Here is a 13,992-nt window from a genome sequence, read left to right on the forward strand (position 1 = left end):
ACCCTAAGGCAACCTGATCATGGGGTTTTCTTAGCAAGTTTCTTCAGAGATGAGTTTAGTTTACTTGTTTTTGCTATTTCCATCCTCTGAGGCTGAGAGAGTGTGACTTGTCCAAGGTCACTAGGTGGGTTTGCATGGTCGAACTGAGATTCGAATCCTGATCTCCAGAGTCATAGTCCAAAGCTCAAAACACTATACCATGCCGGCTCCATGAGGCTTAACTGAGCAGAGCTTTGAAACCAGGTTCATGGGCAGGCAGTAACCTCACAACTCATGTTCCTTTGGGGCTGTTACGTGGCATTTGCCTTATGCCACACAGTAAAATGCAATATGTAAATCAGCAGCATTTCCTTATAATGCATTAAAGGCAGGGGAGGTTTGAAAGCTGCTGCAGCTTTATAAAGAGATGGCTCTAGGAGCTGAGGCGTCTGTGTACAGAGCTGACAGTGGCTCCTTCTAGGCAGGGATCTCAGCTCTACATGGCCTGCAACTTCCTGTCACAGTGTAATCCCCTTAATCCTGCTTTAGCTCTGTTAATTTTCCTCCTTTCCTCTTTTTCTGATCCGCTTTCTCTGTGGCGCATGAATACCAATGTTCACCAGCCAAGCTTGCAACTGAAGGGAAGCGGTGGCCTGCCAACCTTCCAGGCTGTCTCCGGAGCGCCTAGTACCATGTGGCAGGGGCCCTGGGATGGTGGCGGTGCCTGAATGTGTCCCATTCTCTCTGTCTTACAGGCTGTGCAGTCTCCGCCTGAAAAAACTGACGGTGCTGAGGGAATTGGACAAGGAGCTCAGCTCTGTGCTCATCGCTGTGAAGATTCAGGTAAGCCGCTGGCCTTGTTGCCCTCAGGTGACCCGGAAAACTTCAGGGGCGGGTGCCAACCTGGGGAAGGGTCCTTGAATCCGACGTGTTGCTCCTTTCTTCTCTCCCCCTCGCTTCTTCACATTTTCATTTTTCAATTTGGCCTCTCCAGATGTAGCCCTCTGCTATTGCAGAATCCTGCTCTTTTGTCTCACAGGTTTTGATCTTTAATTTGTTGCACAGGTTTTGATTTTAAAGCTGGAAAAAAGCCATGGTCTTAATTGTTTGTGCGTTGCCTCCTGCTTTGTAGAAAATAGTGAGCGTTTTCTGATGTTCCTGATAAGTGTGTTGGATCCAGTTGGCCACCTGGCATTGATATAAAGAATGGCAAGAAGAGCCCAGAAGTGCTCAGTGGGACAGAATGTTGTTATTAATTATGCAAAAGAATTCCGCAATTATGAGACCACAGGCATCCCTAAATTGTTATATTCTTGCTTAAAAACTTACTATATTGCTTCGCATATATCTACGTCATTGTTTACACTCATCTAAGGGTTAAGTATTCCTTATTTGGAATTCTGAAGTCCAAAATACTCCAAAATCGTCCACATATGTGGCTGAGATAGTGACACCTTTGGTTTCCAATGGCTCAGTACACACAAGCTTTATTTCATGCACAAAATTATTAAAAATATTGTGTATAAAATTAGCTTTATATGGTGTAAATGAAACAAAAATGAATTTCATGTTTAGACTTGGGTCCCATCTCCAAGATATTACATATATGCAAATACATATATGCAAATATTCCAAAAGCTGGAAAAAATCCAAAATCCCAAACACTTATTTCTGGTCCCAAGTATTTCAGATAAGGGACACTCAACTTTCCAAGTCCAGACAATCTAGAAAGCCAAACCACTGTTTTAACCAGTTTCATTCTGGTAATTCGGATTCACATAAAATCCAATATTGTCTTTTTAGATCTTTTTCCTAAATGCCTGGTCACCATTTTTCTTGATTACTGCATATCTTTTGTTTTCCAGTCCAACTTGTAAGTTCAGCTTTCTCTCCCTAGTATGTGGCAAATAAATCTAACAACTAAATGCAACAAAGTAATAATAAAGCAATGCAAAACAATCCTGCAGATCTGTACAACAAAGAGCATAAAGAAACCAGTCCTGTAACATCATTTTGCCAAGGGCCACTGAAATGGTAGCCTTCTCACTTCTGGATAATCACTTGCTGAACAAAGATCTGCAGATTTGGGCTTGACTCAAATATTAGATTAAGAGACCATCTCATAAATACACCTTCTCATAAATTAGACAAACTGCTGGTTTTAATGAAATATCTGCCTGTTACATGGGAGGCCTTGTGTTCTGAACTTCAGATATGCTGTCAGAGGCATGTCAGACTTCACGCTCGTCCTCCCTCCCTCATTTTCTTGGATAGCTTCCATCTAGGGATGTTAAATGTGCTGTTCTTGTCCTTTGGGTCTAATAACCTTCTAGGAGTAAAGAAAAATATGATGCACATTACAAGAATATATGAATAGTCTGTGCACCGCAGCTACCGCAGCAGTAGAATGCAGGAGCTCTTTAGAAGTTTTTGAACACTTACACATGCAATGAGACTGAAAGATAAGAGTAGTTTTTTTAATACACCCTGCCTGCAGAAAGCACTTAATTACATCTCTTATAACCTGGCTATTCAAAATCAGGGCTGTTTTGTGCATCATGATTTGGAGAAGTACATTGACATCTACGCTTAAAACTCCATTGTAAGAAGGAGCAAATGAGTCTTTGGATATATGTGTGATGTCAAGAGGTAAGCTCTGCTTTTAATACTATCATTGGCTATTTTTTTAACAAAACTTATAAGACAACATTTTTACCCAATTTCTATTTTCAATTATTATAAGCTGCCTTGGGTCCCATGGCAGAAGAAAGATGGGGTATACAGTTAGGCAATCAATCAATTAATACTATACTGTGTCCCAATGGTTCCCAAAGTGGGTAGCATTGCTCCCCTGGTGGAAAGATCCAAGGGAGCAGTGGGGGGAAAAGGCGGCTGCAGGGCGGGCATTCTGCCAAGTACTGGAGTGCAAAAAAGACAGGGTGAACCAGTGGCCATTAGGACCACAGCAGGATGAGGGTTTCATGAAACTTCTCTTTTCAGGATTCTTTTAAGCCACCATGCAGCCTCGTTGATCGCTTTCTGTAGTGGTGGCTCCCACTCTTCGCCTGCCTGCATGGGAGCTCATTCTCAATCTCATTCGCTTCTCCCTTTGTACCCAGTCAACTTGGGAACAGCAACTGAGCATCTGGTTGGGCAGCAACCGAAAAGCCTCTCACCCATGTCGATCTTTGCTGCAGGGCTGGTACAGGTGAGAGGCTACTTGGTCCCTGTTCAGTCAGCTGCTCGGTTGCTGCTTCCAGGATGACTAGGTGCAAAGGGAGAAGCAACTGTGATTGGTTGTTTTGAATTTGCTGCAGAACAGTAGACCTAATTTCAAGAAATAGGCATTGGAAGGCACTAGGTTTGTTGCCCAAGAAGAAAGAAGGCAGTAGCCCAAAAACGTTTGGGGATCACTGCTGTAGGCAAACAGTGATTGGCCATGCTGTGACAGAATTACCATGTGGGCTGGCTGGAGAATTCTAGGAGGTATAGTCCAAAAGGTAGCATACACAAGTTCAGGTCTGCTGTTTCACAATCTGGGACTCTGGCAATTCTTGAATTATAGAGGTCTTACCTTGGTATGGCAGCTGTTTAACTATACTTTTAGAAAGCTGTGGTGGGGCATGATTGGGCTAAAACTGGGGCAGGTCAGAGTTTGGAAGTTTGGATTTCATTAAGGGCTTCCCTACCTTTCCTCCCCAATAATTTGAGCACTGTTTCTAGGAAGGAGAGGAAATCTCCTGGCACTCTCTGATAATGTTTCACAACCAACCAGTAGACCTCAGTAGCTTGATGCAGAAAGCAACTCCACAGAAGAGCCTTTAAGAAGCATTTGATTACTAGATCATACCAATCTTCCTTATCTTGACTGTCATCAGCTCTTCACAGTCTCAAGAAGACAAATCTTTTATTCTGTGATCTGTAGTATCAAGGCTGCAGAATCTGTGGTCATCCAAAAGTTTTGGACCTCAGGTCTCAGAAACTCCAATCATCGCCAGTTCTAGATGGGGCCACACTTCCCCTGAAAGACTGCATCTGCAACTTGGAGGTGGTCCTGGATTTGTTGCTTCAACTGTCTTCTCAGATTGATGTGACAGCCAGGAGTGCCTGTTATCAGCTTCGGCTGATACGCCAGTTGCACCCCTACCTGGAGCAGTAGGACCTAGAATGGTCGTACATGCTCTAGTAACCTCTCGTTTTGATTTTGTGCCACGTCTAGAAGCTCCAGTTGATACAAAACATAGCAGCCAGACTGGTCGCCAGAAAATCCAAGTTTGACCATATTACACCTATTTTAAAATCACTACATTGGCTGCCTATTAGCTTCTGGGCACTGTACAAGGTGTTGGTTATCACCTATAAAGCCCTACATGGCCTGGGTCCAGTCTACTTGAAGGAACGCCTCCTCCCATACAATCCTTCCCATACACTCCGATCCTCTGGGAAAAACCTCTTACAATCCAGAAAGACCAGACTGGTGGTGACCTCCTGGAGGACCTTTTCTATTACTGCTCCAAAAACTTGAAATGACCAGCTGGAAGAGATTTGCCAATTATCCTCACTCGAGGCTTTTAAAAAGGCGACAAAACCTTTCTCTTCCGGCAGGCCTTCCCCGATTGATAATGTCCAGAACCAATTGAATCCCCTCCTTTTATTATTTTTCTTATTTGTGATCTGTTTTTTTCCGTTTTCTAATTTTGATGTATTGTTATGTACTTTTTAACCATCTTTTACTGTTTAATTTTATAGTTGGGAGGGAGGGTTGGGTCAGGGTCTTGTGGGGCTTGTTGTTTTTATTGTTGTATATTGTATTAACTTTGCTGTTACCCGCCTCGATCCTCAAAGCGGAAGAGGCGGGATATAAATTATTATTATTATTATTATTATTATTATTATTATTATCATGGCCAATGGTAAGGAATTGTGAGAAATGTAGTCTAAAACACCAGGTTTTCCCAGCTCTGAAAGTGCGTATAAAGCACATACTCTTATCACTGAACTATACCCCCTCTCATTCTCACAGACTCCCTAGGAAACCTCTTTGGGGGGAGGGGTGTTGAGAGAGAGAGAGAGAGAGATGGAACAAATACTGCCCATGATTTGATTCGTTCTTGTTGTGTGTCTTCAAGTTATTTCCCACTCATGGCGACCCTATCACAAGGTTTTCTTAGCAAGATTTGTTTAGAGGAGATTTGCCATTGGCTTCCCCATGGGCTGAGAACATGTGAATTGCTCAAGGTCACCCAATGGGTTTTCATGGTGGAGGAGGCAATCAAACCTTGGTCTCCAGAATTATAGTCCAGCACCCAAACCACTATGTCTTGTACATGCATTTTAAAAGAATATGCAGTTTGCTCTGAACATTTTCTCTACACCTTCCAGTGCAACCTTTTTTTCTCCCTCTCAGTAGATGAGATAAGGATGGATTGTTGAATTGAAAGGAGAATGTGATGACCTGTTGTTTTGATCTCTGCTTCCTAAGTGGCCCGGTTAAACTCTGTCATTGGTATCTTCTTCTCATTATGAAGTCTAGGTATATTTATGATCCTTTGACCTTCCCCTTTGTTCTTTTAGTGACTGTTTGGTGGATAAATTCCTTCTCTGGAGATAAAGTCTACTGCTTCCTTAGCTTGCCGGCTGTGCCCTTCCTGTGCTCTTGTCAGCTGTTAGTAAAGCTGTTGATACTCCCGACAGCAGGCTGGGGTGAAGAGCCAGGGGGCTTTGCGTTCTCTCCGGGCATTTCTCTGGGCTACAGTCATTAGGATTTAAATCCAGGATTAGTAGTTGAAGCTGGTGGTTTTTAAAGTGGCTTCAGGGCCTACTTTGCCTGCATGTCAGGGGTGGTCTCCATATTAAAACCACTCCAGGGTTTAGTAAAGAAACATTTACTGTTTCCAGAATTTCCTAGCTGTGTGCAGGCTAGAGGATTCTGGGAGACGGAATTCAAAATGTTTTGTTGTTATTGTTAATTGCCATGAGGTTGACTTCAGCTTAAGGTGAATCTGTGAATGAGAGACCTCCAGGTCACCCTGCCACGAACTCAGCTCAGGTCTTGCAAACTTTGAATTGTGGCTTCCTATCCACCTATAATGCCATCTTCCTATTTTCCTACTGCCTTGCACCTTATCTACCATGATGGTCTTTTCTAATGAGTTCTGTCTCCTCTGGATATGTCTGAAATACAAAAGTTTCAGTTTAGTTTTGGCTTCTAGGGAGAGTTGAGACTTGATTTGCTCTTGAACCCATTCATTTGTCAAAAAGGCCACCAATAGGTACCAAAAGAGTAGCATTTCCAATTTAATCTACAGGTGGCCAAGGTCTTCCATGTCAAGGGTGTTGTACATCCACTCTGTTTTTCCCCCCACACTTAAAAGAAGTAAACAAGGATTAGGTAGAACATATTAAAAACATGAGAAGAGCCATGCAAGATCAGACCAAAGGCCTACCTCTTTCAAAACTACTTTCGCATTGTGGCTAACCATTTACTTATGGGAAGATATCCAGTAGGACATGAGTGCAACAGCACTCTCCATCTCACATTCCCCAGCTACTGGTGCACACAGGCCCATTGCCTCTGGCATTAGAGGAGGAATATACAACAGCCATGCATAATCAGACTGAAGGTTTATCTAGTCCAACATTCTGTTCATACAGTGGCTAACCAGTTACCACTGGGAAGCCCACCATACATTCTGTCCACCAAGTTCTCCACACATTGAAGATAATGGATGTGATGCATAGAAAGGCTTCTGTCTTAGACCCTGGGAAATCACTGTTAGTCTGAGTTTGATACTATGGTTGCCAGATCTCAGGTCTTGGCCCTCTGATCTCCAGGGAGACAAAGGGACAAACTCTCCAGGTTTGGTGGACTTGGCTCCAGGCAAGAGGAAAGGGCTGTATGGAAATCTCCAGCTTAGCTGGGAGAGAAGCAACTTGCTATAGTTTGAAAGACTCAATTGATTTGTTACTATGACTTGCAGTCTATGTATTTACTTAATGAGCTTCCTCTTTCCCTCCCAGTTATTTTGGAGCCAGGGCTTACCCTCCACTTTGCTCTGCACCCACCCTCTGGTTAGAAGCAAGTAGACTATATTAAATGCTCTTTATTCCATCTCCATAAATAAGTGAGAAGGAATAATCTCCGCATTTGACTTAGATCAAGGAACAGTCCCTTCAGCTAAGATTTCTATCTTCATTTCCAAACAAGAAAATACGTGTTTCCACATGTACAATAAGTAAAGTAACAAAATACTGTTTTACCTTGCAGAGCTGTTGTGAGAATTTGAATGAGATAGTGCTTTGAATGTTTGAAAGCATTATAAAATGTTAAATATTGTTATTGTTATTAGTAATCAGGTGCGGAATAGATGCATGGAGATGTGAAGGGGACATAGTAGGAACATATTATAACAGGAAATCAAATAGGTAATCTGTTTTAACAAAAAAAAATCCTTTAAACACACATTCACATATATGTTGCTTATTAGAATCAAGAGGACTTTTATTGCTTGAAAACTAGCCAGCAAAGGAAAATAGCAGAATATGATACAGAGTATATGGGAAAGGATTGAATTGTTTTGAATTTTCAGTCCATTCAAAAATGAGATCTCTTGCATCTATATACACACTTCTTCATGGTTAGATCTACTTCTCCTCAAATTCTCTGTTTGTTCGCTGTCTGTGTACTTACAGAGGGTAAGATTTGAGAAGGAGAGAGCGATTAAGTCCCAGGGTCTCCTACATACCAGTCATGTCCATGACTTTTTATAGGACAGAGTTATTTAGCACTAGCAGTACTAGTGGCAGCAACCAAGCAGACATGCTGACCTACGTAGTAGAACTTGTATCTGCTGCCATTTTCTTTGCTCCACAAAGCATTTTCCCAACATACAGTAGGCCCTTGGTATCTTTTGGGGATTGCTCCATGACCTGCCTCCCATGGATGCCAAAATTCGTGAATGCCCAAGTCCCATGATATACAGTGTCATGGTAAAATAGTGTCCCTTATATAAAATGGAAAAATCAAGGTTTGTTTTTGTTTTTTGGATGTTTTCAAACCATGGATGGTTGAATCATTGGATGCAGAATCTGTGGATTTAGAGGACTGATTGTGTATATGTCAGGGAATTAGCACTGTGATAATTTAAACATTGCTAGCAAATCTAGCCAAACAAGCTTGATGGCTACTTTCATTAGCATTAGTATGTTTGTAAGGGGAGGATATGGAGAGTCCAAATGAGGCTTAATACTAATGCTAGTGAAGTCCTGGCCCAAAGATGCTGTAGACTAGTTCTGGGCTTGATTAAGAATGCAATGAATGTAATACCCCACACCAAAGAAAGATGAGATGTCCTTTTACTGCCAGCAAGCCCAACATGGTGTCATGGTTTGAGTGTTGGACTATGCCTCTGGAGACTGGGGTTCTATTCCCAGGTCACCCATGAAATCCAGTTGGTACCTTGAGTAAATCATATCCTGTCACCCTCAGGGGAAGGCAATGCTAAGCCTCCTCTGAACAAATCTTGCCAAGGAAACCTCATGATAGGGTTGCCTTAGGGTTGCCATAAATCAGAAACGGCTTGAACGCACACAACAACAAGCCCCTGCTATATATTACATCTATAATGGGAGAGGAGTCGGCATGCTAGGAGGATGGAGAGGCTTTGTGGGGTCCTCCTAACCCTCAGCATTCTGCACTGTTGCCATATTTGTTGTGCATTTGGAAGTGATATGCCTGCAATTAGAAGTCATTTCCAAGTGATTCATACAGTCTGTTTTCTGCTTTTAAAAAAAAAAAAAAAAAAGTGGGAGGTTGGGACTGGGTAGCATTTTTTACAAAAATTACAGTCCCCAGAGTGATTTTTGCAGTTAAAATCAGTTGTGTTGCAGCTGAAAAATATTTGAAGGGTATTTGGGGATGAGCACAGGGTGCCACAGACTGTACAAGACTCCCTGCAAGGGCTCCATGTGGCCCGCCCCTGATCTGCGAGATCTATGTTCTGGAAAGGCTGAGAATAGGAAAATGATTGAAAGAGCTGTGATTTGGGGTTGTAGGCTGGTGGTTTTGTTTTGTTTTTTCCTAGCATCACAAGAATGTAAAGTCTCTTGGCTTGGTTCTTACTGAAAATGGGGTACAAAAAAAATTGGCTCTGAATAACAGCAACAGTGAATGTGGAAATGCACCACTCTGGTGTTTGAAGGTTGCATCCAAGCTGTGTGTTTAAATTCAATAAGGCAGTCTAAAAAGGCAATTTGTCTGCCACATTAAATTCTGATATTTTATTTCCAAACAATTTATCTAACTTCTGAAGTGGACGTGATAGCTATATATTTTCTGTCTTGCACTAAGTATATTTCCACTACAAACTGAGTGCTGCCATAGTTGTATTACACACTACATTAAATGCTTGCTGTGTAGCTAAAGGTTTTGTTCTTTTTTTTTTTTTTTTTTTTTTTTTTTTTTACTTAAAAGTATGTAGGTTCCCAATCTGAAGGAGGAATAAGGAGCTTAAATCTCCCTCCTCTGATAAATTTGCCTCTATTGTAGGGGTTTTAAAAAATGGAAAGTCTTCCATTGCAGTAAGTAGAGCTTTTTAAAAATTAAGGGGAGGATTTGCTAGGGAAAGAACAGCTGCAAGTAAGATTATTGGTACCTTACACATGTGTAGGGATGGGTGGGTCTTTATCAGGTCTCATGCATATAGACTTTTGCACAAAAAATTGTTTTTTTTAAAAAAAAAGCTACACACCGTGCATTTGATGCTGTGTGTAATTTAATCCTACTACACACATGGAAGCAAATGCTATTGTTAAGAAAAGACAATATGTATATAACCTTCAATAGCTCATATTCGCATTCCCCAAAATAGATTTCTTGTGCAATTCTTTTTATTTCTTTCTCACATTTGGAATCTAAGTTTTTAGTACTCACAAGCCATATGACTCAGTGGAATCTCATCATTTTTACATCCTAGATTATAACCATTTTCAGCCTTTAAGGCACTAAACAAGAGCATATTTTCCCTACCTTTTGTGTGTGTCTCAAATGACTGAAGGGATTTCTCTGAAACCAAACAAAAACATGTTCATAAAATAGAAAACACATGCCCCAAAGGGGAACATTTCTGAAGATTTTTTTTCCAGTATCTGGGACACAAAAGCAGAACAGAAATGGCTTTGCAACTTCAGGAGGTTCTGTGGTGTTTGTGAGTCTCTTTGCTATTCAAGATACACAGAGTATACTGGAAACTACAAGATACACAGAGTATACTGGAAACTTCCAACGTTGAAACAGAGAGATAGGGATGCTTTTTGAATACAAATAGAGTGATCTGTTTGACAGCAATCCCCTAATGCTAGTTTAAACTTGCAGCTGTGACTTGTAAAGGTGGATGGTCAGCAATGGCTAAAATGGTCCAATGTGTGTGTCTTCCTGAATACTGCAAAAAGGGAATATCATCATTAGCAGACTGAGGAGCTTTGCAAGGGTTAAACCCCCTTACTCTACAGTATTCCATTTGCTCCTCTTTCTCTCCCTTTTTATTTCTCACTGATTACTTTCCAGATCTATTGAACAGTGACTCCCACCACCCCATCCAACATGGGTAGTAAGCCTGCTAATGGAGATGATGGGAGGTGTAGTCCATGGCATCTTGAGACACCACATGGGGAAAGCTAGGCTAAATAGAGTCTGATCTAGTTTGAAACCAATCCAGGGTCAGACAGTTTCAATAGCAGCTAGTCTACGGTTGGAGCACAAGCATCTTATTATTCTTGGCAGAGCTTGGAGAAGCTACCTTTTGGACTACAGCTCCCAGAATCCCTGAGCAAGTTTGGGTTGCGAAGTCAGGAATATTGCAGGTCTTGACAACTAGGGAAGATTTATTGTGATGTCTGCAGTGGAGGATCACAATGATGGCAGCCCCTGGTGATGTCATTAAGCATGATACCTGAAGGATCAATTAGTTGCACAAAAGATGCTGTTTATTTGCTTTAAAAAAAAAAAAAACACCAAATCTAACAAATGTGGAAACTACACATAGGGTGTATCCACACTGCAGAATTTAAGCATTTTCACACCACTTTAACTGCCTGGCTATTTATTACAGAATCCTGGGATTTGTAGTTTGGTGTGATATTCAGCCTTATCTGCCAGAGCATTGGTGCCTCACCAAACTACAAATCCCAGGATTCTGTAGGATAAAGTTGTGGCAGTTAAAGTGGTCTCAGACAGCATTAATTTTGCAGTGTGGATACAGAGACATAAACACACACTTTTCAAGGTTATGTTCTTGCTTTGAGATCCCTCACTCTCAGGCTGAGGACCGGAGAACAGAAGCCCTGAGGTCTGGCCAATCCTACACAAATGGCCATGCTGGTTGAGGGAGCATGGGAGTTGTAATCAAAAAGGTAAAGGTAAATTTTCCAAGCTTTGCTTTCTTTTGTTTCATGATTGTTTGAGTCTGTGTGGGGAGTAACTGAGGAAAAGAGAACTTCAGCTTCCTACCCTGGAGGAAGATTATAAAGGGAGGATCGGAGAAGCCAAGACCAATCCAGGCTCATTTCCCAATTTCATTTGATTTCCACAGCACAAAATGCTTCCCGGCATGAATAATTAGAGAGGCAGCAGAACAAAAACAACTTGTTAACTCAATTTGTGGGTGATTATTTAGGTGTCACAACCAACTGCTAAGCGGGTTGAGATAATAGTACCCAGCCAACATAGGGAGAATAAAAATAAGGATGAGAAATTAACACACAGCAAGCCATTCAGCTTAGAGTGGTGCACCTCATTCACTGTGAGAAAGAGGAAATGTCCCATCTGTGTACAACAATTGGAATTGGGCAGAAGGTTTGGTATTCCAAATGCTGGGCCACTTTGCACACCCAAGTTACCCTGGATGTGGAATTCATTAGGCAGCAAAACAGACCTCTCAGCACAGAATGTATCTCCCACAGCACAAGAAAAGGTCTGAAGTAGTTCAAAGACTTCTCATACTTTGGATCAAATATTGATCAAACCTGAGAAACATCATGGACTTGGAACAATTACTAAGGAAGGTCAGGGAAGAAAGTGTAAAGGCAGGCTTGTTGCTGAACATGAAGAAAACAAAAAGTAATTGCCATTCTTGGGCAAGGTGATCGAGAGGGCAGTCGCCTTTCAGCTCCAAGCAGTCTTGGATGAAACCGATTATCTAGACCCATTTCAAACTGGCTTCAGGGCGGGACACGGAGTCGAGACTGCCATGGTCGCCTTAACCGATGATCTCCGTCTGAGCATTGACAGGGGAAATGTGACTCTGTTGGTGCTCTTAGACATCTCAGCGGCCTTCGATACCATCGACCATGGTATCCTTCTGGAACGCCTGGGAGAGCTGGGTATCGGGGGCACTGCGTTCCAGTGGTTCCAGTCCTACCTCTCTGGAAGGTTCCAGTCGGTGAGGCTGAGGGATAGCTGCTCCTGTAAAAGGGAGCTGACATCTGGCGTTCCGCAGGGCGCCATTCTATCCCCCATGCTATTTAATATTTACATGAAGCCGCTGGGAGAGATCATCCGGAGGCATGGAGCTCGGTGTTATCAGTACGCTGATGACACCCAGATCTATCTCTCCATGTCTCCGACTGATACAGTGACTAAGGATGGCATCTCCCCTCTGGACCCCTGTCTGGACTCAATAATGGGCTGGATGAGGAAAAACAGACTCAAGCTGAATCCAGAGAAAACAGAGGTACTCATGATAGGTACCCTGAATCCAGATAGGGAAATTTGTCACCCTATCCTTGATGGGGTTAAGCTAAAGGATAAAGTTCGCAGTTTGGGAGTATTCCTGGACTCATCTCTACAATTATCATCTCAAGTAGATGCGATGGCCAGGAGTGTTTGGTACCAGCTTCGGCTGATACGCCAACTGCACCCCTGTCTGGATCAAAAGGACCTTGAAACTGTAGTACACGCACTGGTAACCTCTCGTTTGGATTTCTATAATGCGCTCTACATGGGGCTACCTTTGTACCAGGTTCGGAAGCTTCAGTTAGTTCAGAACGCCGCAGCCAGATTGATCACGGGTACCCATAGATCGGACCATATAACACCTATATTAAAATCTCTCCACTGGCTGCCTATTAGCTTCCGGGCGCAATACAAAGTGTTGGTCGTTACCTTTAAAGCCCTACATGGCTTGGGCCCGAGTTACTTGAGGGAGAGCCTCTCCCTACATAACCCCCCCCCCCCGCACCCTCAGAACATCTGGAACATATTTACTTGAATACCCCAGGGTAAAATTAGTAAAAACTTATCAGAGAGCCTACATGGCGACAGCTCCTGCTCATTGGAATGCTCTCCCTGAAAAGATCCGGCTATGTTCCACGCTGGAAGCCTTCAAGAAGGCTTTGAAAACACATCTTTTTCAGATAGCATACCCCCCCTGATTCTCTTTAGAGATAGATTACCCTAATTAAGACCTGGATAGCCAACCACAACCGATTGTTTTTAAATTGATTTGTATTTGCTATGAGATTTTTATTGAACTTTGTAATATTGCTGATGTAATTGATATTATATTGTATTGTTTGATTATTGTACTGTTTTGTATTGTATTGCATGGTGCTGTGAACCGCTTTGATCAGACGGAAAAGCGGTATACAAATAAAAAAATTATTATTTATTATTAATGACCACAGAAGATCTACATAAATTCAGCCTAGATAATGAGGAAATTGAAATAGTTTTGAAATGATTCCCCATACCTTGGATCGAACATTGATCAGAAAGGAGACTGCAGTCAAGAAATCAGAAAGCGCCAGGAATAGGAAGAGCAGCTATGAAAAAACTAGACAAGATCCTAAAGTGTAAAGATATACAACTGGGCACTAAGATTAGACTCGTCCAAGACATTGTATTCCCCATGACTATGTATAGATGTGAGAGCTGGACAGTAAAGAAAGTGGATTAAAAAAATTAATTTATTTGAGATGTGGTGGTGAAGAAGAGTGCTGAGGATACTATGGACAGCC

The 13,992-nt window shown here is 42.1% G+C and overlaps 1 protein-coding gene across 4 annotated transcripts in view; it reads left to right on the forward strand.

The window, feature by feature from the left end:
- LOC149310510 (phosphofurin acidic cluster sorting protein 2-like) overlaps positions 1-13,992 on the forward strand; it is a 269,085-nt gene that overhangs the window by 179,973 nt on the left and 75,120 nt on the right. For all 4 annotated transcript variants that reach the window (XM_089529102.1, XM_089529103.1, XM_089529104.1 and 1 more), the window contains exon 2: positions 735-822. In XM_089529102.1, coding sequence (XP_089385228.1) covers positions 735-822 — 88 coding nt within the window. The remainder of the gene's footprint in view (positions 1-734; positions 823-13,992) is intronic.

This window comes from Sceloporus occidentalis, unplaced genomic scaffold (assembly GCF_023333645.1).
Source record: "Sceloporus occidentalis isolate IW3139 unplaced genomic scaffold, rSceOcc1.0.p SCAF_6, whole genome shotgun sequence".
Taxonomy (NCBI): Eukaryota; Metazoa; Chordata; class Lepidosauria; order Squamata; family Phrynosomatidae; genus Sceloporus; species Sceloporus occidentalis.